The sequence below is a fragment of the Ixodes scapularis genome, unplaced genomic scaffold (genome assembly GCF_016920785.2).
Source record: "Ixodes scapularis isolate PalLabHiFi unplaced genomic scaffold, ASM1692078v2 PGA_scaffold0__279_contigs__length_252992795, whole genome shotgun sequence".
Classification (NCBI taxonomy): domain Eukaryota; kingdom Metazoa; phylum Arthropoda; class Arachnida; order Ixodida; family Ixodidae; genus Ixodes; species Ixodes scapularis.
The window spans coordinates 45164413-45190187 of NW_024609835.1; the positions used below are offsets into that span (position 1 = coordinate 45164413).

General features: G+C 47.2%; 1 protein-coding gene across 1 annotated transcript; it reads right to left on the minus strand.

Moving 5' to 3' along the window:
* Window positions 1-880: 880 nt before the first annotated feature.
* On the minus strand, window positions 881-25714 carry LOC120837517 (MIF4G domain-containing protein B). The gene is made up of 4 exons (XM_040206940.2): window positions 25565-25714; window positions 19112-19382; window positions 2927-3114; window positions 881-1110 (listed from the first exon to the last, which is right to left on the minus strand). The coding sequence occupies exons 1-4, from the start codon at window positions 25712-25714 to the stop codon at window positions 919-921; spliced, it is 801 nt and encodes a 266-aa protein (XP_040062874.1). The 3' UTR covers window positions 881-918.
* Between the last annotated feature and the right edge of the window lie 61 nt (window positions 25715-25775).

Below are 25775 nucleotides of genomic sequence, written 5' to 3' on the forward strand. Positions count from 1 at the left end.
AAACTGGAGTTGACAAGTTTAACAGATACCAAAAATTACAACGTTAAGAACCCGTGGGGAGTGTGGTCCTGTTGCATATTTGGAGGCTCAAGACTTCGAAACAAAGGTTTTACTCCTAATGAAACGTGTGTGGGTTAACAGAAATATGTCCCAAAAATGTAAAACAAATAAGAAAAAAAAAGGCTTTTGTTTTAATGGTCTAAACTTAAAATAATTTTTAGATGTTCCCCGAGATAATTTATTTCTTAATATGAAAAAGCAATAAATGCATTAATTTTATATTATGTACAGAGCAATAATACCTACTCTCCATGATGTTAATTTATATGTGATACTTCAAAAACTCTACTAAAAAAAAAAAAAAAAAAGACTAAGTTTAGGGCATAATTGTCTATAGACCCATGTTTTGGCATTTTTTTTCAAAACTCATTGTGAATAACAAAAATTATATTGCAGGAAACACTGTTGTATGCTAGACACAGATCATTCTGAAAAAGATTCACATCTCAACCATGAATGGGTTTGGGGAGAGCGAGATTCAAATATGGCACACACGGAAATTGTCAAAACGTCTTAATCCTTCCCCACTCCTTTAGGATTTTATTCCTTTAAAACAAAGCATGTAAAATCATGTAAATTAAAAATACTTTTTTTTATGCACTCTATGCACTATGACATATAAAAGTATGATAAAAAATAGAAAATTATAATGTACCTTACTGCCTGAAACTGCCCTGATATAACAGTAAACATTTCAACTTACAGTGGTGTGAAAGGAAGACAACAGGTTTTTCAGAGCCATTATTCTGGGGGGCGGTTTTACCCGTTTACTCTTCACTTCAGTGAACTAGTAGTCACGTCTCCAACTGTGGTGACATACCTTCTTAAAATGATTTAGCAGAATTTACTTGAGAGGACTCATAAGGGGGGTGGGGAGTTCTTTGTCTTGAGAGGCATCAGGTCCCTCAAGATGAATTCAAGTGTCTCAAGGGCTAAGGATCGTGTTGTTTTCTCCACAGCCCCTTCCAAGATGAGGTCCCGCAGGTGAGCGAGGAATGACTCAACTTCGTCAGGGTTGTGCTTCATCAGAAAGGCTCCCTTGGCTCTGATCTGAAAGAAAAGAACACCCCTATAAGTTGAACTGTGATGTCAATAAGCATTCCGATAAGTTGAACCGAACTGCGATCAAATAGCGAAGAAACTTCATTGCTCAGAATCCTGAGATTGGAGAGGTAAAAATAAAGTGCAAACTTTGTGTTACAGTGCCCATTTTTCAGTCCCTTCCCAAGTCTGAGGGTTTTGAACCATGCCACAGTCAAACTTGCTTGCCAATATACTCCTAATGTACAGTCGACTCTCGATAATTCAGTCTCTTTATTCCACTTTTCGGTTAGTTCGAAGCAGGGGTGTGGTCCGGGCAATCATACATACGAGTCTATGGAAGAAAATGAGCAGTAATTCGAAGGTTAACCTTTGCAACTGGCTAATTCGAAGGATTTGTTAACGTGATCGAGAATTCCGACAACTCTAAGAGCATTAAAAAGCTTTGCAATTATGCTGACGAAGTTTAAATTGCACCTGTGCACACTTTAATGCTTTATCTACAGTTTGCGCGGTCGAGATAAAGAGGGATCGAGCGCAGCGTGCAAATAAACTGCAAGGTGGCCAAGCCACGCCAAGCGAAGTGAAGCCAGCATGGTTGTGGGCGCACGCATCATGGCATTTTTCTCACAAAAGTTACAGAAGCGAGCGCGGCCGCACGGCACGTACAACCAACAAAGCTTGGTTTGAGGCATTACCCAATCCTACGATATGTTTTGTCCATCAAACATATTGATGTCAAGAAAGATGCCGTGGTCTGTATTCCGCTCTTGGACAGTGACATTATGCAAGTGGTTAAGCCAAGGAATGATCACATTGCTTTCTGCGCTGAGTGGCAGAGTGCCGCTGATAAGGAAACTGCTTGTGGCACTATAGAGTACAATTTCACGTTTTCTTTGGCAAAAAAACTGTTGCAGGCACCATAAGGGTTTGCAATTTCCAGAGCATATTTAACACTGCACACCTTTGTTAGCAGAATACCGCACATCTCTCTTAGCTGAGGCAAGCAAAAATCAAGTTCTCCTGGTGAGTACCAAATAAAAAATTAACAGATTGAATGTTTTTTTTTTTAAATTCAAAAAATGTTTATTTTGAAGCATTTTGCTGTCCCTGTGAGCTTCGAATTATCTAGAGTTGACTGTCTATTACTTATTTCCAGAAAAAATCAAATACAGTCAAGTTCCTGCTTGTATCAGTAAGAACCTCATGCCTTTGTGTATTACAGCTACCGATTACATGCCCAGGTGACAACTGAACTTTCATCTGTGTTTCCAAGATTGTGTCTGCGGAGGCTACGGCTAGTGAAATTACAGCCCACTCGGTTAGGGTTAGCAGGAGCAGGGATGACGGGGAGAGCTCACAGTTGAACCAAGGGAGTAGCCAAGGAATTCACAACCCTCCCCACTTAGTCAAACCTACATAAACCTAAGGAGTTAGCCATTCTTCATGGTTCACTCCCTAGCCCCCCTCCCCTTACAAATCATTTTGGATGCACTGCTGGCTCTAATCGAGTGAGCATGCTAAAAAAAATTATTCTCTTTGTTTAGAGTAAAGGCTAGAACATATCAACAAAAAATCCCCTAACAATTGCACGAAATTCGGATCACGACAAAACAGTTCCACACCATTCAAAAATTGTTTCCCACATGGCTCAGAAATTGCAAAAGTGCATCTAACAAAACAATATTATGGTACACGAGCTGTAAAAACCCTTACTTCTGGAAAACACAGCAGAAAGAATTCCGCATATTCCAAATTTAGAGAGATCTTTCGCACATGCATTCCGTCCTTCGCAAGTCCAGCATTGGCTAAGTGGCTTGCTTACCAATCTCAGGCAGTGCTTTGTGAAATACTGCTCCCGGCTTTGCAGCATATACTCGAGGCACTTCCAGACTGGCACCCGAAGAGGCTTCAAGGGAAGTCCGTTGATCAGGTAGCGGCTGTAGAACTCGCACAGGAATATGGTACTGCACAGGACACTGTTCGGAGACGATTTGGCCTTCTCTTCAAATCCTGTAAAAGCAAAACAAGTGGCACTATAAGGGGTTGGTAAACACCTCGCCTCTGCTTATATGATAGCAATAACAACAAAAAATGGAGGCAATCAAATCACAAGCAATGAACAACAGGGATGAGCTAAATATGGCCCCAAGTTGTTCGCAACCACAGCCCACTGCTTGCCCTCTCGCGGATGAAAAAAAACCCAGAGGAGTGGGACAGGGGCAGAGACGGGATTATTGGTGTTGCGGCTGCTGTTACCTCATGGTTCTGGTCGATGCATTCACGCATCGTGCAGTTTTAACAGAAACAGGGAGTGCATTAAAATAGGAATTGTTTTGTTCTGCTTCGCAACTTTTGAAACCAACACGGCCATTTTTCTAACGCGCATCAACGTCTCCGTTACCCATGATATGCTCCTGCCCTGACCACCTTGTTTGTAGCCAAATAAATTAATTTTAGCACACTGACCAACGGCAGTGAGCAGGTGCAAGAGAAAATCCTAAACTATCTATATTCGTCTCATCTACCATCTTGTGACCACCACCCCGCCATCTATAGGGCATTGGAACTGCGAACAGGGTCCGACGTCCAAATTCTTGCTTTAGGCACAAACAGCAAGGATATCAATACTCTGTTTACTCTTTTGACATAGAACTATGCCTTTCTCTGCACTTAGAAAGGGGTGCAAAGTTGGGAGATCGATGTCACGATAGTGACGTCACACAAATAAATCCGGAGCGCCGACCAATTTGCTTCGCAGCACTCCCTGACGGTGTGCCGTGCCTGCTGCCGAGAACCGCGCATGTACATCGTTTTAATGCGATAGCATTCTTTAGCTAACCCTGCCCCCCCTCCCCCCCCCTCCCTCCCAGATTTCTTGGACTTTACGGCCTCCTAATGCGCAGTAGGTATGTGCAGTAGACCATTTCAGCTCACATTCCCACACTCCTTTGCATTCACACCCTCTTTGAAAGACCTGATGACCTTAATGTTGTTCTAGATGTCATCCTTGAGGTCATCCTAGAAGTTGTCCTAGAGGTCATCGTAGTAGTCGTTCTCTAGGGCATCACCCTCGACGTTGTCCTTAACATTTCCCTAGAGGTTGTCCTTGAGATTGCCCTAGAGGTCGTCCGTCTTAGACGTGGAAATTGTGATCCCTCAACATTCTGTCGCGTCAGCGTTTTGGCGCACCGTGGCGGCCGCGCTGACGTAGCGAGAGGCGGCACTGCTTACCACTGTGAGTGACTTCCTCCTCTCCCCCTTTTGGGGCGATTTTCGTTACGAACCCCCGCAGAAAGGAGATCGACGTGTCGCTCCTTGATTGGCCCCTTCGCCCCCGCGGTTATCTTAAAGCCAGCGGTCAGCGAGATCTCGGCTCTCTTCCTGGGATTCCCTGGCGGCGACAAAGGGGAACTGTCTGGTGCACCGGTGAGCGTTTATCCCGTCCTTTGTACCCTTGTGAATGACCGTTCGGCCGTGTGCGATCTACACACTGACGGCGTTCACCAGCTGATAGCCACTGTCTTCTTGTTATTTGTTTTGTATTGTAAATAAACAGAGATTATCACCGTGACCAACGTGACTGGTGTCTGATTGCGCTCCACGAGCAGCATGCCATGCGAGTACGAACCCGCTTCGCGGTAGAGCGTCTCGTCGCGAACGTGGTACTCCCCAAAGCGGTGGCCCTAAGGAGAACCGCAACGTCTTTGATGTCGTCTTCTAGGACGTCATCTTAGTTGTCGTTCTTAAGGTTGCCCTAGACGAATGCTATCGTAATTCATAGACAACCAACACTAGTGGTTTCAGCAGCAATTTCTTATCTGCTGGCTTGCTCACTTCATCGCGACACACTCCTGTCTGAAACTGCGATAGACGCCTCTCCGGCAGCCGTGATTCCACAATCTTTGCTCATCGCTCTGAACAGCGGCCTAGCTCGCATCCTCTGCGGCACGGGAAGTACACGTGACTATCATGTGCGTCGGTGAAGTGCAAACCGCCCCCCTCCCTCCCTCCTCCTCCCCCCCCGTCTAAATTTCTTGTGCCACCCACACATACCTAGTTCAACAGAAATTTATGCAGCATAGTACACCTGTGCACCGACCAATTCTTTTCTGTGATTAGACGAAGACAGTTCTTTAAATTAAACATAATCTGTACCATATCAATACACAGATCTTACTATCACATTTGAACATTTTCTGGATCTTGTAATGTACTAAGATTTCTTTGTACACCACAGTAAACTCACTTTGCATGGTGCCCACTGTTCTGTGAGTAATGAGGGACATTAGAAATGATCAGTAGACCAGTGATGTGATTGGGCTAAGGCGTTTTGGAGCACCTTTTGGAGCAGCCAAAACAATGTTTGGGAGCAGGAAAAGTGGCCTTTGGAGCAGCCAAAACAGTGTTTTAGAGCAGCAAAAGTGACTTTTGGAGCAGTTAAAACATTGTTTTGGAGGCAAAAGTAGCTTTTGGAGCACATATTTTTAGACAAATAAAAATATTAGTCTTAAGTGCTGGACAATCCAAGGACACTTTGCTTGCTGCAATAAACAAATTATAGTCCAGTTAGACCACCTGGGAGTCTTTCAAAATGTTAACTGAAATGCCAATGACATGACAGATTTTACAATGCTTGAGTTAATGATACATATACAGGGTGTCACAAAAAAGATTTACAGGTTTTTTCCACCGCAAAAATAAACCAGACATCGCTGAACGCTCATTCTCCGCCTAAAGGTAGCGCTAGAGGTCACAACCTGATGCCAAAGTTTCAGCCCGATCCAATATTTTATTCAAAAGTTAAAAGTGATTTTCTGAAAATTTCAATGGGAAATTGGAGCCTGTTTTCGGTTTCTGGTGCCCTAGGGCCCCATGTCTATGAAAACTCCGTCAGCCTCCATTTTCCCATTGAAATTTCCAGAAAATCACTTTTAACTTTTGAATTAGGTATCGGATCGGGCTGACACTTTGGCATCTGGTTGTAACCTCTAGCACTACCTTTGGACAAAGAAGGAGCGTTCAACGATGCCTAGTTTATTTTTGCGGTAAAAAAAACAACCCTGTAAGTTTTTTTTGTGACAGCCTGTATATGTATTCACTATAAGAACCAACCTGCACATAATCAAATTTATTTAAAACTGACCCGCTTCGTAGTAAATAGCACAGTATTAGGTTGACTAGTGAGATTATAAACGAAAGCAGTCTTCAACCGATGAAGCACGTAACTACTGCAGTGCAATCCGAGAATGTCGCGCTAGCGGAGGCGGCTGTTCGATCAAAACCAGGCCACTCCGCTCCGTCGCCAACTGGTTCCCAAAATTGTGAGAAAAATAAAACAATCCAAAATATGAAGAAAAAAAAAAAAAAAAAAAAACACTCCAGCGGCACGTGCTTGCTAGGCCGGCAGGCGAGGTTAAAAACTAAACACACAGAAAAAAAAAAAAAAAAAAAAAAAGAACCTGATTACATTGATGCAAGACATCTCGAGTTAAGGTGAAAAAGTCCTTGGAGCGCTTTGTGCAAGGGCTCAACTCGAGAAAAACAACCGTGCTGTGCAGGTTCAGCGTGCAGACATTGCCTTTTTTGCTTTAGCTCACTTCCCTTCACCAACTGTCTTTCGCGGCAGAATTTTTCACGCACCGGGGTCCCTGTCGAAAGAAAGCCTACTGAAAGAAACCTAGGTAATCAATACTTTTACACAGCAGTCTTTGAGATAGATGAATTTTCGTAGCAGTGTATTAAACAAGAACAGGAATGTTGATGAACATTAGGGTGGACCTTACGTTTCAGTTTAGAAAGCGCCATACCTGCAGCGAGGTGGGGACGGTAACACCCGACGTCGCGCGACCACGGCGACTGGCAGGCAGGGACCAAATATAGTTTTCCCAATGCCGTTGCTTTCAGGAGCGAGTGCTTCAGCTCACAAAGTAACTCACGCCGCGCAAATACGCGGTTTCGTTTCACAGCATGACGGCAAGGCTGGTATTTAGCACGCTAGTGTAGGAGTGCCCGCACACGCCCGCGCCTATCCTTAAAAAAACAAAAAGAAAAAAAATGCAAGACAGCGAGTTGCGAGAGCGCAGAACGAGAGACGGTGGGAAAAACCATGCAAGGGGGGGGGGGGGGGGGACCGGATGAACGATTGATGCAGGGTACTTTGTGTCAGGCGGCGGGCGGCCCCTTGTGCCACCTACCTCACGCGTGCTCAATTACGGTACTCAGTTCAGTTTCGTTCTTGAAAGGCGACCGAAATTGGTCCTTTGGCGCAGCCTTGGCGCAGTTTACCCTTATTTTGGCAAAATGTAGCAGAATGTAGCAGGGTTTGCCCCTTGGCGCAGTTTGGCGCAATTGCCGCAGCAATCACATCACTGGTAGACAAAATAAATACATTTTCTGTAATATGTGATTCAAATCCTGAATGAGAGATGAGGGACATCAAAAGGATACTGAAATAAAAATTAAAATATACCTCTCACGTTCCGAAATAAGGTGCACATGATCAACAATATCTGCCAAAGACAATTGCATACTTATATCTTGAACAGATGGCTATATTTTTCGTTCTAAATAGCCGATCTTAGCAAGCGCTCGAAGAGCAGCCGTCGAAGAGCGCGATGCATCTTGTGAGATCCGGCGCTTTCAGCGCATTCGTGGCGTCACGTTTCCCTTCACGGGCAAGGCTACGGCGAGCCTGACATGCTTATGAGCTTCGCTACTTGGCGGCATCGGTGCAATACGACCTAGCTGTTTGATATTCCCAAGGACTGGTTGGACGACACTAGACATGAGCGCAGACGAAGTGAGTCACGTGCGCCCTAAAACTACACTAACTCCTTCTCTCCCCATCTTCCTTTCTATTCCCCAGCCACAGGAGTTGAATAGGCACGGGAGAGAAGGGAAATCTGGTTTAGCCAAGTTTGACGGCCTACACGCGCTCGTAGACATACTACCGCGGAGCAGCGCTGCTTTATTGAGGAAGGTCGACGTGTTGACAGTCCAAGCACTGTATTTACACAATTGTAAGTTGACTTGATTGTAAGTCGACCCCCCCACAATGCACATAAAAAAAAAAAAAAATCTTTTAGATGCACATTTTACTGCGAACACGTGAAAACGGCAAAGTATCTGTTTCGAAAGCCCAGCCTCTAACACGCGATCAATGCCTTCTGGTGTGGTTTGGCTGCGCATGTATGCGCGAGGTGCATGAGATGGCCAGGCGTTATCGAAACTAGGAAGGTCACGCTGGAGGCGGGACAACTGAAGCTGCTCCCTGTAGTTCTCACTCCGTCCGCGACTAGACTACGACTCGTCCGCACTGGTGATGTCAGTCCCGTCTTCATCACTGCTACGTTCTCGAAGCACATCGTCGGCGTCGTCCTACGAAATCTCGTACTTCGCAAATGACAGGATCAACCGCATCTTCCGCGCTTGCTCGGCGATCGTGTTGGATGTCACGGGTAGGGACCGATTGCACACTTTTGCGGCGTACCATTGCAAGCCTGACCTTCAACTCCGGAAGGCATCCTTACCTATCCAGACTTCGGCCTACAAAAGGCTCTTTGTTTGCCGTCACCGTTTAAGATCCTGCACCACAGCAGACTCCACTGGAGCATCAGCAGCTCCGACGAGTCGAACTTGCGTCCAACAGCGCAGTTGTTGGTTACTTCTGAGTGAAGAATGGCCATAAACGACCTCCGAAAACCTAAACTTACCGGATCATGCGTGTCAATACAAAAAAATGTAGTTAGTGCTCCAGCATGATCTCGTCACTTGATCAAATGATGCGCAACTATGAATTGAGCGAAAATCTGAAAAACTGCGAAGAGAAGCTGCGGTGGCTGTGGGGTGAGTGAGCCGTGAGGCTGTTTCAGCGGCCTCCGGAGTGGCTCTTACAAGAAGTGCCGCCACCCCCCGGGAGTCGGGCGCGCCGTGTATTCGGGTTAATTTGCGAATCGCTAGCAATAATACTCGTTCGCGCAAATAAAAAAATAATTAATTTGTAAAATGAGCACACAGAATAGTGCAATGCTAGAGGTACAGCCGGATGAAGTCGTAACAAGCCGAGGTGTTCATGATACAGTCTACGCTCATTACAACAGACCTGGTTACAACAGACATTTAGATATAACATACCGATTTGTGAAGTTCAGTTGATTTTCCTCTACATACCATTGACTCAACTTCATATCTGCGTACAACATACTCCTCTTACAACAGACCGAAATCTTGGTCAAAATGAAGGTCTGTTATAACGAGCTTAGACTGCATTGTGATTGCTTTGTTTTTGCCGGCGGTGGAATGCTTTGGTTTGATTATAAGTCGACCCCCCACTTCAGATTTTCAAAAGGGTCGACTTACATTCGTGTAAATATGGTAGTGTCAGGAACACGCACTAGGTGAACTTTGCTAATAGTAGTTTTAAAGGAATTGTCCGGTTGAAACCGGAAGTACTTAAAGGGCAGCTCCGCCGTCAATCTGAGCGTTTTTATCAAAACATATTTTCGGAAAGGGTACTAAAAGTTTAGCCTATAGCAGCGGTTAAATCATTAAAAAACTGTTTACATAATTTATAATCGTTAAAATACGCTGAAACCGATACCGAAACTAACTTGCCACTCGACTAGTCCGCCGTTTTGACGTGACGTCACATATGGTATGAACACTCGCACGTGTGCAGTTTAAGCCTGGCCAGCCTGGCAGCAAGGCACTGTTTTGTGTTCGTGCCGCAGATAAAACTGGACTCATCAGGCTCGTCTGAATCGAGCAACGATGAGGATATGCTGCTAGATGTTGAGGACGATGACGATAACCCGTTCTCATACGATCCGCCGGCATCGCCTCCGAGAAAACCGCCAGCGGCGGCTGCATTCGTGATCCGCCGCCATGTGGACCCAGATGCCGCTTCTGAAGCGGAATGGTAAGGCAGCTTCTGTTGCTAGCACGCCAAGAAAAACTGATCGACGTTATGCCTTTTAATTGGAGGCACTTTTTGTTATATCTTGGGGTCTGACAATAGACGGTTTTAGTAGACCGTGTTTTCAAGCGACGCTTCCATACACAACACCAATTTCCTCCAGTCGCCATTACGCGCCCTTACATAACTGTATAAACCGATAACATAAGCAAAAAGCAGACAGTCGCTAGCACCAACTAGCTACAAAGCAAGCACACTGACCAACATGTAACGTCACGGCAACGTCAGCGCCATCATGGCAGCCTCCACGTGCCGCTCTCGCTCAGTGTTGCCAGTAGGGCTGCAGCAAGTGATTTGGGTGTGTACATGTAAATTTCAAAATTTATTTTCTTCTAAAAAAAATTAATATTTTTCCGAGATATTTTGTACACATGCTCAGGAAGGGCATCCAAATACATGGTGAAAATTTTATAGAAATCGGTGACCATCAAAATTACGGCGGAGATGCCCTTTAAGTTCTTGCACTTGTTACGTCGAGGGAGCCTTCATGTAGACGAACATCATTTTTATTTTGATATGTGATCTCCCGTTATTAATTAAACCTTTCATGAGCCTATGTACGAAACTGCACCCCGAATTTTGCCAGTGTCAATGGCTGACATTTGAAGGTGCTGTGTGACGTCACAAAACGCTAAGGTTTGTCGGATGGTTGGGATAACAAGCATTGGTCGATGGATGTCTTGTATTTTGTTTCGCGCAGCAGCCGGCGCTCGCATGCCCTTCGCACTGTCTCGCGGCCGGCATGCCACCACAGACCAGTACATGACACACCTCCCCCCAAATGTAGTCTCGAAGATACCCCGGACGACGATGTTTGTGTTGAGGACGTCCTGATGGAGCAGCGCCAGGATTAGTAAGATGTGGAATGATTTGCCTGGTGTTGCTTGGTTCCTTGGTCAGCAGTCGGCGCAGCTGCTAGACGGACGTCCGAGTCTACATTCGGGCTTGAAGTTGCGGAGCTTGTATCAGGAATCTGGACTTCGCAACTCTGGCTTGGACTGTCACTTGGCATGCTGCAATGCCGCATACGGATATGATCTATATGTCGCCGCCACACACAACCGTCTTCAAGTTGCACTTGATACGAAAGTGGGCCCAAACGGCAAAAGATCCCACCTGGCAACCAGCGGTTCCTGCACGTGCCAAAATTAATTGCAAAAACTTGACTTCCCTGTTCCAATTGGCGAGCGGCTTGCCGATTGCTGGCCTCAAAGGCTTCTTCCTGGCGCCGGGTTACTGCCGCCTGCTGATCTGGATGTAGGTGATCTAGGGCCGACCGAATCTGTCATCCAAAAAGAAGCACTGCGGGGCTCCTTCCAGTGGAAGTACTGGGAAGGATATGTTGGTCGAAAAGAAACCTAGCTAGACGGGTTGACCAGTCGCCGCGAATGATTTTCTTCAGTGATTTCTTGGTTTTTTGAACCATCTTTTCAGCTTGCCCGTTCGAGGAGGGATGGTAGGGTGCCACAAGGACTTGGCGAATGCCATTTCTACAAAGAAACTCTTTAAAATCCCCTGAAGTGAAAGCAGAACCGTTGTCTGACACCAAAATATCAGGCAATCCATGCGTAGCGAACAGCGTACGTAGAGCTGCGATCACTGTTGAAGCTGACATGGACTTGACTCGTTGAACTTCCAACCACTTAGAGTGCGAATCTACTACGATGAAGAAAAACTCCCCCTGGAAGGGGCCCGCGAAATCAACGTGTAGCCTCGACCATGGTCTTGTTATGAATTCCCATGGGTGGATGGGTGCGCGGGCTGGCGCGTTTCGTGACTCCTGGCACGGAAAGCAGCAACGCACTCGGCGCTCTACGTCTTGGTCAAGTCCTGGCCACCATAAATAGCCCCTTGAAAGGCCCTTCGTCCTCACCACGCCAGGGTGACCACTGTGTAGTAGGTCCAAAACTTCTCGAAGAAGCGGTAGTACGATAACACGGCTGCCCCACAAGATACAACTGTTGTAAACAGACAGTTCGTCATGGCGATCGTAGTATGGCTTGGAAACTTCGGAAGGTTTCTCAGATGGCCAGCCGTGCAGAATCCAACGCAGTACGAGGGCGAGAATGCAATCCTTCCTTGTTAGGAAAGCTATCTTCTTTGAGTTGAAAGGCACCTCGGGGGTTGACTCGATGAGCAAAACGTCATGAAGGGGAGGTACCTCGAAGTCCTGTACCTTCTGCGGAAGGCGGCTGAAAAGGTCAGCATTTCCCATCTGCCGGCCAGGTCGGTAAATAAGCTCGTAGTCGTACTGCGCCAACATCAGGCTCCAGCACAAAAGGCGTGGTGACAAGACCTGGCGAATCGGGTTGCTGTGGTTCAGCAACCCCAGAAGGGGCTTGTGGTCCGTAAAAATCTTGAAATGCCGTCCGTACAGAAATTGATGAAATTTGTTCACTCCCGCTATGACAGCCAAAGCCTCACGATCCGTCTGTGCGTAGTTTCGTTCTGCTTGTGTCATTGTCCTTGACTCGAAAGCTACTGGAGATTTTTGACCCGACGGTGAGACATGGCTCATGACGAATCCTAACCCATACGAAGAAGCATCACATGCCAATACCAAGGGAAGGGCGACATCATAATGTGCCAGAACCACGGACGACTGTAAGAGATCTTTGGCTGGTCAGAAAGCTGTCACTTCTTCCTTTCCCCTTCCCCATTTCCATGCAGCACCGTTGTCCAGCAACCGATGAAGAGGCTCCAAAACATGAGCAGCCCCTTTCAGAAACCGACCATAGAAATTTAAGAGGCCAAGGAAGGACTGCAATTGCTGTTTGTCTTCCGGTTCGGGGGCGGTCTTGATGGCCAGAACCTTGTCTTCCGTAGGATGTATGCCTTCCCTGTCAACTTGGTACCCCAGGAACGTCACTTGAGGCACTCCAAACTCGCATTTGCCCTTGTTCAGGCGGAGACCGTCGTCACTGATTCTCTTCAGCACGGCCCGGAGGCGAGCTTCGTGTTCTTCACTGTTTCTACCACCAATCACAATGTCGTCGAGGAACACCAGAACACCATCAAGTCCGGCGAGCAATTCTTCCATGTAGCGTTGGAAAATCGCTACAGCTGTAGCAACGCCGAATTGTAGACGTGTGACCCATTTGCCTAGTGTTGCTTGGTTCCTTGGTCAGCAGTCGGCGCAGCTGCTAGACGGACGTCCGAGTCTACATTCGGGCTTGAAGTTGCGGAGCTTGTATCAGGAATCTGGACTTCGCAACTCTGGCTTGGACTGTCACTTGGCATGCTGCAATGCCGCATACGGATATGATCTATATGTCGCCGCCACACACGACCGTCTTCAAGTTGCACTTGATACGAAAGTGGGCCCAAACGGCAAAAGATCCCACCTGGCAACCAGCGGTTCCTGCACGTGCCAAAATTAATTGCAAAAACTTGACTTCCCTGTTCCAATTGGCGAGCGGCTTGCCGATTGCTGGCCTCAAAGGCTTCTTCCTGGCGCCGGGTTACTGCCGCCTGCTGATCTGGATGTAGGTGATCTAGGGCCGACCGAATCTGTCATCCAAAAAGAAGCACTGCGGGGCTCCTTCCAGTGGAAGTACTGGGAAGGATATGTTGGTCGAAAAGAAACCTAGCTAGACGGGTTGACCAGTCGCCGCGAATGATTTTCTTCAGTGATTTCTTGGTTTTTTGAACCATCCTTTCGGCTTGCCCGTTCGAGGAGGGATGGTAGGGTGCCACAAGGACTTGGCGAATGCCATTTCTACAAAGAAACTCTTTAAAATCCCCTGAAGTGAAAGCAGAACCGTTGTCTGACACCAAAATATCAGGCAATCCATGCGTAGCGAACAGCGTACGTAGAGCTGCGATCACTGTTGAAGCTGACATGGACTTGACTCGTTGAACTTCCAACCACTTAGAGTGCGAATCTACTACGATGAAGAAAAACTCCCCCTGGAAGGGGCCCGCGAAATCAACGTGTAGCCTCGACCATGGTCTTGTTATGAATTCCCATGGGTGGATGGGTGCGCGGGCTGGCGCGTTTCGTGACTAATGGCACGGAAAGCAGCAACGCACTCGGCGCTCTACGTCTTGGTCAAGTCCTGGCCACCATAAATAGCCCATTGAAAGGCCCTTCGTCCTCACCACGCCAGGGTGACCACTGTGAAGTAGGTCCAAAACTTCTCGAAGAAGCGGTAGTACGATAACACGGCTGCCCCACAAGATACAACTGTTGTAAACAGACAGTTCGTCATGGCGATCGTAGTATGGCTTGGAAACTTCGGAAGGTTTCTCAGATGGCCAGCCGTGCAGAATCCAACGCAGTACGAGGGCGAGAATGCAATCCTTCCTTGTTAGGAAAGCTATCTTCTTTGAGTTGAAAGGCACCTCGGGGGTTGACTCGATGAGCAAAACGTCATAAAGGGGAGGTACCTCGAAGTCCTGTACCTTCTGCGGAAGGCGGCTGAAAAGGTCAGCATTTCCCATCTGCCGGCCAGGTCGGTAAATAAGCTCGTAGTCGTACTGCGCCAACATCAGGCTCCAGCACAAAAGGCGTGGTGACAAGACCTGGCGAATCGGGTTGCTGTGGTTCAGCAACCCCAGAAGGGGCTTGTGGTCCGTAAAAATCTTGAAATGCCGTCCGTACAGAAATTGATGAAATTTGTTCACTCCCGCTATGACAGCCAAAGCCTCACGATCCGTCTGTGCGTAGTTTCGTTCTGCTTGTGTCATTGTCCTTGACCCGAAAGCTACTGGAGATTTTTGACCCGACGGTGAGACATGGCTCATGACGAATCCTAACCCATACGAAGAAGCATCACATGCCAATACCAAGGGAATGGCGACATCATAATGTGCCAGAACCACGGACGACTGTAAGAGATCTTTGGCTGGTCAGAAAGCTGTCACTTCTTCCCTTCCCCTTCCCCATTTCCATGCAGCACCGTTGTCCAGCAACCGATGAAGAGGCTCCAAAACATGAGCAGCCCCTTTCAGAAACCGACCATAGAAATTTAAGAGGCCAAGGAAGGACTGCAATTGCTGTTTGTCTTCCGGTTCGGGGGCGGTCTTGATGGCCAGAACCTTGTCTTCCGTAGGATGTATGCCTTCCCTGTCAACTTGGTACCCCAGGAACGTCACTTGAGGCACTCCAAACTCGCATTTGCCCTTGTTCAGGCGGAGACCGTCGTCACTGATTCTCTTCAGCACGGCCCGGAGGCGAGCTTCGTGTTCTTCACTGTTTCTACCACCAATCACAATGTCGTCGAGGAACACCAGAACACCAGAACACCATCAAGTCCGGCGAGCAATTCTTCCATGTAGCGTTGGAAGATCGCTACAGCTGTAGCAACGCCGAATTGTAGACGTGTGACCCAGAAAAGTCCTCGTTGAGTGTTGACCGTTTGGAGATCTGCTGTATCCTTGTCTACTTCCTTCTGGTGGTATGCCTGTTCCAAGTCTAGCTGGGAGAACTTCTGACAGCCAGCCAGTTTGGAAAACAGCTGATCAGCCGTAGGCAAGGGGTATGTTTCTAACTGGAGGGCACGGTTTACCATACACTTGTAATCGCCGCATAGGCGGATGTTCCCATTCTTCTTGAGAATGGGCACCGACGGGGGTTGCCCAGGAAGACTGAAGAACAGGCTCAAATATTCACTGTTCCACCAGTTTATCGATGGCCTCGTCGACCTTTGGCAACAGCGGAAGTGGCTCCTGGCGGGACTTAAAAAACTTGGGACTCATGGCGGGGTCGATATCTACACGAACCGGCGGCCCCTTGCTTCTCCCGAGTTCTGCTTGAAACAGCTCAGAAAATTCGTCCATCGCATTATGGACTGTGGCTGCCTGAACATGCTGCAACGAGGCGTCGACATGGTTGACACCCTAAAGGGAAATGCCCAAGAACCGGAACCAGTCGTGCCCTAAGAGACTGACGCCAAATCCCTTTACAACCAGAAGCTCCAATTCCACGCTTTTGCCCTAGAAGGAAACGTCCGCTGTTGCGCTTCCGAGAATCCGAAGACTCTGCCGTGTATAAGAGCGCAGCTGGAAGGTGCACGGCCTGAGGCTGCCTTTGGAAATGCGGAGCTGGCGCATCACACGCGGGTTGACAACCGTAAAAGCCGACCCGGAGTCAACTTCCATCCGCAGATTGCAGCCGTTGATTACCACATCGCAAAATACGGGTGGCTCCATGGCGAAGACACAGTAGTCTCTCTTCAATGGGTCCACTGCCTCCAGCCTGTTGTAGCGGATTGCTGACTGTCGACGTTCGGCTCTCTCCTTTTGGCGCCACTCAGCGACAATGCGGCCCTTGTTATTACGGAAGTGGCACACGGCCCCAACGAAGCGGCCCGTTTTTGCGTTATGCGCTCCATTGCAACACCAGCATGTACCTGGCAAACCTGGCTTCAGGCTGCCCTCCATGGTTTCAACTGTGCAGCTGGATTCGGTAGGCGGAGAGCTTGAGGCGCGCGGTGCGGTGCTTCCACACGGTGACCTTGACGTCGCGTCGATCCCCATGCGATAGTTTTCTGATACCGCCGTAGGCTCCGGTTTAGCAGAGGTACGGATTTCGATGGCCTGGAATTTAGCTAGCTCCGCTGCCTTCGCTATGTCTAGGGTCTTGCACAGTGTTAGGTTCGGCTCGGCGAGTAGACGTCGCTGCAACGCGTCGTCTTGAACGCCGCAAACTACGCGGTCATGAAGCATGTCGTCGAGCGTCTCACCAAACTCACAGTGCTCAGACAAACGTCAGAGATCTGCTACGAAGTCTGCCACAGACTCCCCAGAACGCTGGCCCCGCTTGAAAAACTGGAATCGCGCGAAGGTTACCGGTGGCAGGGGAGCGAAGTGCTCAAGAAGCTTGAGTATGATGTCCTTGTATGGTGTTTCGACTGGAGCTCTTAGCGAACAGAGAGAGCGCAAGATGGCACATGTGGCCGAGCCACAGACGCTGCAGAGAACGGCTCGTTTCTTCTCTGGCGTGGTGATATCGTTCGCCACGAAGTAAAAATCCAGGCGCTCAATATAGCGTGGCCAGGACGTAAGGTCATCTGGCGTAAACTCTTCGAAGGGTGCATACGCAGTCATACGTGCTGTGGTGGAGCGCTACCGTTGCCGAGACATCACGTTATCCTCGTCGCCAGTGTAATGTAGTCTACTCGAGGCATCCGGTGCGTCAGGCACGGAGGACCAAGGGTTTATTGGTACATGTACGTTGTGTACGTGCTCTAGGTTGAGCAGTCATAACCGAATGGGGGCACGTGGAAGGAGGCCTGGCTCGCGCAGCAGCCGGCGCTCGCGTGCCCGTCGCACTGTCTCGCGGCCGGCATGCCACCACAGACCAGTACACGACAGAATTATATAGTCTTCTAGGCTGTACCCTACTTAAATACGGTTCTTCTAATGCAGTTCCCAAGCATGTGCAAAAAAAGTCACGTCTTTTAGCAGGAAATTACTTGCAGACAGCCATAAGCTTCGAGCAAATGTATGCCGTTTCAAGCAAACACAACTGCGGCGGCCACCGATCGAACTAGGGGCGCTTGCAAAGCAAAGGATGCAGATTTTGCCTCTGAAGCGGACCTAAGTACACGAAGCGGCATCTGGGCACACATGTCAGCGGATCCACTGGACCGGTGATGAGGCTGTGGGTCGTTCCCTCAGAGGCGATGTCCGCGGGTCAAAGACAAAAGGCGAATAGTTCAAATTTATGTCGTCACTTGACTTGGACGAGCTTGGTGAATCGAAGTCACGCTCCATTTTCACACGCGGGTCAAACAGAATCGGGCTGCACGCGTGCTAAATACAACTCCCGGTATCGTTTCCAGATGGCCTAGCTGTTGGTTTCGGTTTCGCTGCATAATCAAATTGATTGATCCGATTTGGGCAAGGAGTAGATGGACATAGCTTAATATCGCTGACACAGCTTCACACCACAGCTTACGAGCCTTCTGTCCGCTTAGAGCTCAGCTCGTAGCTCTCTTCTGTGAGATGATTGCTGCATAAGCGGGATCTCGATCTTGACTGGAACCTAGTCCTTACGCACGGCGATAATCCACTTCGCTCGACACTGCACGTCTCGCGGAAAAGTGTGGAACGTCATGCCTTGGCTCACACGTGCTGCCCGGTGGTTGTGGCACCCAACCGCGCCACAACAATCTCACACAACTACGAAACAAGACGAGCGCAACAACAAAAACGAAGCACACTGAGGCAGACAAAAATGCGCGCTTTGTGTTTTGTGACGTCAGAGCTTCAATGTTGCCAACGAAAGCAGCATTTACGCTAGAATGCGATTGGAGCAGCATAAATTCAATTACTCATGCAGCGGGGCCAGAGGGGCATATAAAATTCAGATATTTCACGTACGATCCGTCTCGAGGCAATAACAATGATATTCAATTGTTTTCTCGAATACCAAATTTGACCGGACAATCCCTTTAAATAAAGTTCTGGTGTTGTTCTTAACAAAAAATTAGTGCCTTTGTTGTGTTGACAAAACATAGTTGACATTTAGACACTAAAATAGGCACTAGAATTTTGTTTCAGTACCCCTTTAAAGATGACCAACAGAAAACAGATTGATATCTTTTCTATCAAAGCATTTGAAGAAAAATTGTTGGATTGGTTTTCTGGCAAGTATTAATTATGTTTCCTTCTCGTTTCTTTTTTTATTATTGTAGCAGGGTAATTACAATGATTCAATGTATAACTTTGTGCGTCGTGTATCTTTGCAAATGTTATTGTATCCGCTCCTGCAATAACCTGCAAGAATTGGCAATAATTGAACTAAGTAAAAAAAAAAGGACAAGAGAAAAAATAGATTTTTCTAGAATATTTGACAGATGAACAGCATGTTCACCTCTGCTCATTCATTCAGAATTGTCAAAAAGATCTAGGATGCCTAAGGAAAGGGTACCTGATATAGCGATTGGCAGTCAAAATGTCCGCGAGCTTTCAAACCGGTACAACATAGTCTGTCTTGGTTCCAGCACAGACAGCTATTTGAAAATGATCAGACTCCAGCTTGCCAAGTGTTCTACTTTCATGAAATCTGAGAACAAAAGTGGTCACCTTCAAAGTCTGTCTGCATTCGTGACAGGATCTTGGACCTCAGCTTGGAGCTTCCAACTTCCAAATCCGCCAACTGCACCGCAATCACGCTGGCCACCTCAGCCTGATCTGGGCCCAGCTGACCGAGATCATAGATGCATTCGGCAGCATGGTCAGCATCCTCGTCTGTCTTGATCTGACCACGCAGCGAGGTCAGGTGCTTGGTAAAAATGGTGTCGGAGGCTTGCAGGTACTTGAAGTGCTGACAGAGCTTTTTGATTTCATCATTTTCCTGGAAGGATAACAAGACAAGATGATGGCATTAAAGAAAGATCTTCTGAAATGTTTTGGTATTTCTAAAAATTATGTGGTCATTCTCCTAAACACTGATCAAAGGGGAGCAGAGAACAGTTGATTACACAAAGTTTGATAGGGGAGCAGACCAATAGTGAGCGTGAACACAAAAATTTGTGGAAAGAGACGCTCTCAGGGTACCCTCGGGGAATACTATAGGCTAGAAGTGTATTTTATGGGACCATATCTTTTTCCAATGCAATATGACAGCCACATTGTTGATAATTTGCTGGCTACAAGCACTGGAGAGTCTTAGATATCTGGAAATTCGCCATGTTGTGGTGAATTGTCTTGGGTGAGAAAATCGAAAGAGGCAATTGCAGGTTGGTCTTCAACTAACTAGTGGTCGTGCCTTCACAGATATATGTTGGTCCTTCTGGAGCTGCCTTGCTCCCAGTTGCCAAAGGCCCTCCAGACAATACTTTTATTACTGTGGAGATACCACATTTTGAGAAAGCACTTGATATTATTGAACTAAAAATATTTTCTTTTTGACAAAAAGTTTATATTGCTATTTTGGCTGCATTTTTCTCCAATATGTTGCTTATTTTAGCGTGCCTTCGGTCATGGTAAGTATTTAAGGTTTAGTTTGTTGTGTTTGTCAAAGGGAGCATTCTTATTTATACGTAATCCATTCTTAATGATAAAAGGGCAAAAACGCAGGCAAGCTGTGAATGTCTTCCATACTGCAACCCGAGACACAGAAAGGAATTAAAGAAAATGGACATACACACAGACCGTCTTGAACTCGGCACATTCCTTATCAAGTAAGTCGAGCTGAGGTACTTTTCGCCATCAAAGATAACGGCGTAGGACATAGAAATCAAAACCAATGTAAAAGCTATCTGCAGTGCAGCATTTGCAGAACCTGCAGTCAATGTGTTTTTCTGAGTTGTTTTTACTGTGTTGTACGGATATAAGTGCTTCTAAGTAATAATGGCACCACATGCTTTCTGATAGGCGCTTCTTGCCTTACTACAGTCCTGCAATCCTTTAGAGTTGAATATTGCTCATTCATTTTACAACCTTGCTTTTACATACAGATTAGTACCTCCTTACTGTTTGTAGCAACCTCCTTCTTAAAGTCAACAAAGGAATGAATGAACACCTGACTATAGCCTCACCTTGATGACTAACTTTACAAAACCTCATTCTTCAAGCCCAGGAACTTCCCCACACAGGGACAAGGAGGGTAGGCCAACACATCTTCAAGAGCTTGCGATACCGATTATTCCTTTCAAAAGTCTCGTGTGCAACCCTCCATTTTAGCAAGACCAGAATTTACTCCTATACTCGGCGACAACTTTTCTTGGCAATGCAGTGGAGGGTACAGACATGCGTTCCCTATCCCATTTTGAGTGCTGGAAAAGGCTGTGCGCGGACTCTCCTCAACTTCCACTGCATTGCAAAGAAAAGCTGTCGCCGAGTGTAGTTTGGTTCACCAGCTGTTGCATTCATTAATACGGAATGTCAGAATTTTATAACTTAGAAAGGATTGTTACGGTAGACTTTTGAGAGAAAAAAATGTGATTTGCAAGCCCTGGAAAATATGTCAGCCAACTTTCCTAGTCCTTGGGTGGGGAAGTCTCTGGGTTTGAAGACTGGGACTTGGTGCAGTTAGTCGTCAAGCTCAGAATGTGGCCAGAGGTGCTTCTTTTGTGGTTATGTTTTGAGGTAATAAAGCTTTGGGTCCATTCCTCGGTTGACCTCAGTGCTAGCAGGTATCGACCTGTATGAAAAAAAAAGTTTTGAAATAAAAAATTAGTTACCAGTTTGAGACAATGTGCATGTGTGTCAGTTTTTGCCTTATTTCTTTCTTGTCGTGGGTTGAAGGATGGCAATCCATTTTTCTTCTATGCCCACTTGGGCACATCCATATTCCAGTTTGATGTTCAACTGAACACATATCGCTAGAAATGACTCAGATGAACAATTTGATTTTTTCGGCGTAAAACTCCTTTTTAAAATGGCTTAGAAGAGCTGGCATTAACTGAAATAAACAAAACTTTGCCGAGAAATTTTTGCTATCTCGGAAGCCAGAGACATGACTTGACTATTCTATATGTCAGTTCCATCAAGACACTTTGCCGGCGTCGCAGACGCTCGAACCCTCGTCAAACACATAATGACAGCGGCATAAGCAAGGATCCAGGCTTGAAGAGGTGTGGAGGCATCAGCTAATGGTGAATTCGACTGGTAAATCCGAAGCGCTTTCCAAAATCCGCGATGCAGGCAATATTCCGCTCCGTAAAACCCGCTCCGAATCGACGAGCATTTTTGGAGCGACCCGCCGATTCGCCCGAAACAGTCGGCCATTCAAAATGGCCGCTGTTTAGACTTGACAAGCCGACCGACGCCTCAGCCGACTGGGCTTTCAGGCGACCAGTCACAACTGTCACTGTTTAGCTGCAGAAATAGCACGCGACGCAGGGCAGGCGAAAATGTCCATACCGTGAAGCCCGTGTCACAAATAACGACCAAGACGTCCGCGTTCGCCACTGTCAAATACCTTTCGGCCACCACAAAGTGGCATCCATGCACAGCGATCGCCATCGGTGGAATTCAGGTTGATGGTAAGACTTGAATAAACACAAAGAGGTAACAAACCATCACTTGCACGGTCGTTGCCTAATCTGTTCTTGCTTTATTGAACGAGAAAACGCCGGCGGCATGCAGTGTAAAAAGGTAAACAATCGTTGGCTGCAGAAAAAACAGGCCTAACCTTGTGCCTGCCTCTGGATTTTCCGTCGTTCTTTTTCTCGTTCTTCCTCTCACAATCACAGATTTCAGCGCTTACGATTTACTACGCTTCAGTCCCGGCCTTGTATCCCTGATCTATGTTCGAGCATTCGAGCCGTCACGATCCCGCGTAAACAACCGACGCATCCCAACAGATCCAACTCGACAGCTCGTTGGGCCCGACCGGTCCGGCGACTTCGCCGCACATGTGCACTGTCGAGTTAAAAAGGAAATGACGTAGTGTGCTCTGTCAACTTCCGCAAAGATCCCTGATGGTGAATTCCGCTCACAGATCTCGAGTGCTCCAAACGCGCTCCATTTCGAGCGCACATATTCCGCTCGCAGATTTGGCTCGAGTTGGTCATCCTATGCAGTCATGGGCACGTTACCAGTAAAAAGTAACAGTGTTACAGTTACAGTCACCTAGGGAGGAAAAGCAACTGTTACAGTTACCGGTTTCAAAAAGTAATGCGTTACAGTTACAGTTACTGCAAAAGCAGTAATGCCGTTGGGAAAAGTAACTCTGTTACAGTTACCGGCTTCAAAAAGTAACGTGTTACAGTTACAGCAAAAGCAGTAATGCCGTTACTTTCTTGTTACAGTACAAAAATTGGACCCAATATATCACAAACCAAAACAGTATTGTTTTACTTGTTACACTATAGTGAGAGGAAAGGTAAACTGAGAAATTAGAAAAATTTAAACCCGAAGGAAGTTTTCTTTTTGTGTCATTCGCCGTTTCAGCATTTTGATGTGCACAATATTTTTTCAATAATTGCTATAACTTAGAATCAACTGTTTTTCAAAACTGCCATCGGCACGCATCAGTGAGCGTTTTCGTTCCTTTTTCACTCCGAAACGAATGAGGACACAGATGGTCACATAATTACCTTATAGGATATACTCGGAAGAAGACCTAAACATAGCAGGTCAAACAGCTTCGAAAGAATATAAAGGGAAAGGAGACAAGGTGAGGCCTCCTGGCACTACACGAGTGTACGACGACCACCGCGGCGTCTGTGTCCGAAACGACAGCTGCGGAAGACCAGACCGCACACATCAAAAAACAGCCCTCTCTCTCACTTAAGACATGTTTTAAGGGAAATCGCTTCAACTGTAGCACTGTATAGATTCCTCAACAAAATGTCCTTCCATTGGGGTGTTTCTTGAGGCTATCGACGAAAAAGACAATTACACTCGAACCTTGCCTTTGTGTTTACTCGAGTGGCTCTGAAGAGAATGAATAAGTTAAACAAGCGCCGGCTTTCTGCACAATATGGGGACAGCTTCCTTGAAAACTAATAAGAGGAAATGGCAAGCGGCCGAGTGTAAAAACGACAGCACGGACATATCCGACAAAGGGGAAGAGAGAGGGGGGTAGGGGGTTTGGAAACAGCCCAGAAAGAATATTCGAGACATTTCGCACAACCACCAACACCCGCAGATGGTCCCCACAAGAAAAGAGTGAGCCAAAGTCGGTGAAACACACATTGTTTGCCGCCTCTACCACCGCGGGCATGCAGCCTCGTCCATCGTCAATGCTCGGTTGTAAGCTAAACCAGACAATTAATTCTTTGTTTGTTTAATGCGTGGCCAGACTTCTCGTTCGATTTTTTTTTTCGTGCCAACGAGGGGGGAAAATACTTCAAGATGGGAATTTCACTATGCCCGCAGCAGTAGGTTCTAATTTATATAGTAAAAAAAAGTAACTATAACGGCCTAAACAGTTACAGTTTTAATAAAAAAAAGTAGCAGTGGTACTGTTACAAGTTACCAGTATTAAAAAGTAACGCATTATAGGTAAAAGTTACCGAGAAAAAGTAACTAGTAGTTACCGGTAACGCGTTACTAGTAACTAGTTACTGCCCCAAGACTGATCCTACGTTCGTAGATCTCTGGCAGCACCCACTCCATGAAGTGCCTCCAACCCCGCCGAACTTGCTCCGCGGGATTTCACAGATCTTTCCAGAACTTGACAGAGCTCATATGTCATTTCTTTTTTAACTCGACAGTGCGCATGCACGGCGAGGTTGCCGGACCAGTCAGGCTGATCGGGCCGTCGAGTTGGATTTGTATGGATGCGTCGTTTGTTTATGCAGGATTGTGACGGCTCGAACGGTTCTACCTCAAGTAGATCAGGGATATAAAGCCGGGACTGGAGCATGGTAAATCGTAAGTGCTGACATCTGTGATCGTGAGAGGAAGAATGAGAAAAAGAATGACAGAAAATCCGGAGGCAGACACAAGGTAAGGCCTGTTCAGTCTGCAGCCAATGATTGTTTACCTTTTTACAATGCATGCTGCGGCCTTTTCTCATGCAATAAAGCAAAAACAGATTAGACATCGACCGTGCATGTGATAGTTTGTTACCTCTTTGTGTTTATTCAAGTTTTACCAGCAATCCGAACTCCACCGATGGCGATCGTTGTGCGTGCCCCGCCGCTTCGAGGCGGCCAAAAGGTATGTGACCGTGGCGAACACGGACGTCTTCCTCATTATTTGTGACACGGGCTCCACGGTACAGTTATTTTCGCCCGGCCTGTGTCGCGTGTTATTTCTGCAGCTAAACAGTGACAGTTGCCACTGGTCGTCGGAAAGATCAGTCGGCTGAGGCGTTGGTGCGCTTGCCGAGTTCAAGCAGAGGCAATTTTGAACGGCCGAGGGGGAAGCGAGGGGGAGGGGTGTGGGGGAGGTCGCTCCAAAAATGTGAGTTTATCTTCCCCTCGTCGATTCGGAGCGGGTCCCACGGCGCGGAATTTTGCCTCCCTGGCGGATTTTGGAAAGCGCTCCGGATCTACGAGTGGAATTCACCATGAAATCCCGCAGAGCAAGTTCGGCGGGGTTGGAGGCTCTCCGTGGGGCGGGCGCTGCCAGAGATCTACAAGCGGAGGATGACCAACTCGAGCCAGATCTGGGATAAGAATATCCGCGCTCCAAATGGAGCGTTTTTGCAGCGCTCAGGAACTGCGAGCGTAATTCACCATAAGGTTCGTCTCCATTGCACCCTCATGAGTGATCGGAATACGAAAAAAACTCCATCTCCTATGCTCTTTTACAGGCGAGATCCACGAGTCTGTACGTGAGCGAAGCCGAACTCGCAGCGCATGCGACGAGTAGACTGCGCGCCTGGGTGTCGAACTGTCTTCAACCACGGGTTCCGGGTACCGAAATCGACCCAACTTTTGTAGGCGTCAGTGCGAGCAATACATTTCAAATGTGCATATAAGCGTAATTCGGGAGACATTCATCGATCTTACAGTGTTCATTATTGGTAATCATCCTTGTCTCTAGGTTGACAGCACACATGTCAACCGGCGAAAGATCACCGCAACAAAGAGAAACAAAACAACCAATCGACGCATAACGTCCATCGGCTGTTACCGTAGAAAGCGGGGGCTGTACTTGTTCCTTTTTGGTGTCGCCTACTTCTGGGTGGCTCTCGTTCGGCGCGGGAACCTCATCTTTCGGTCTTCTCAACTGATGACGGATTTCAGGAAAAGCCGCACGTCCACCTCTTCCGCGACCTGCCATCTTGAAGAGCGGACAGGTTGCCGATTGGATTGGATTGGATCGGCCTAGCAACCGAACGTTA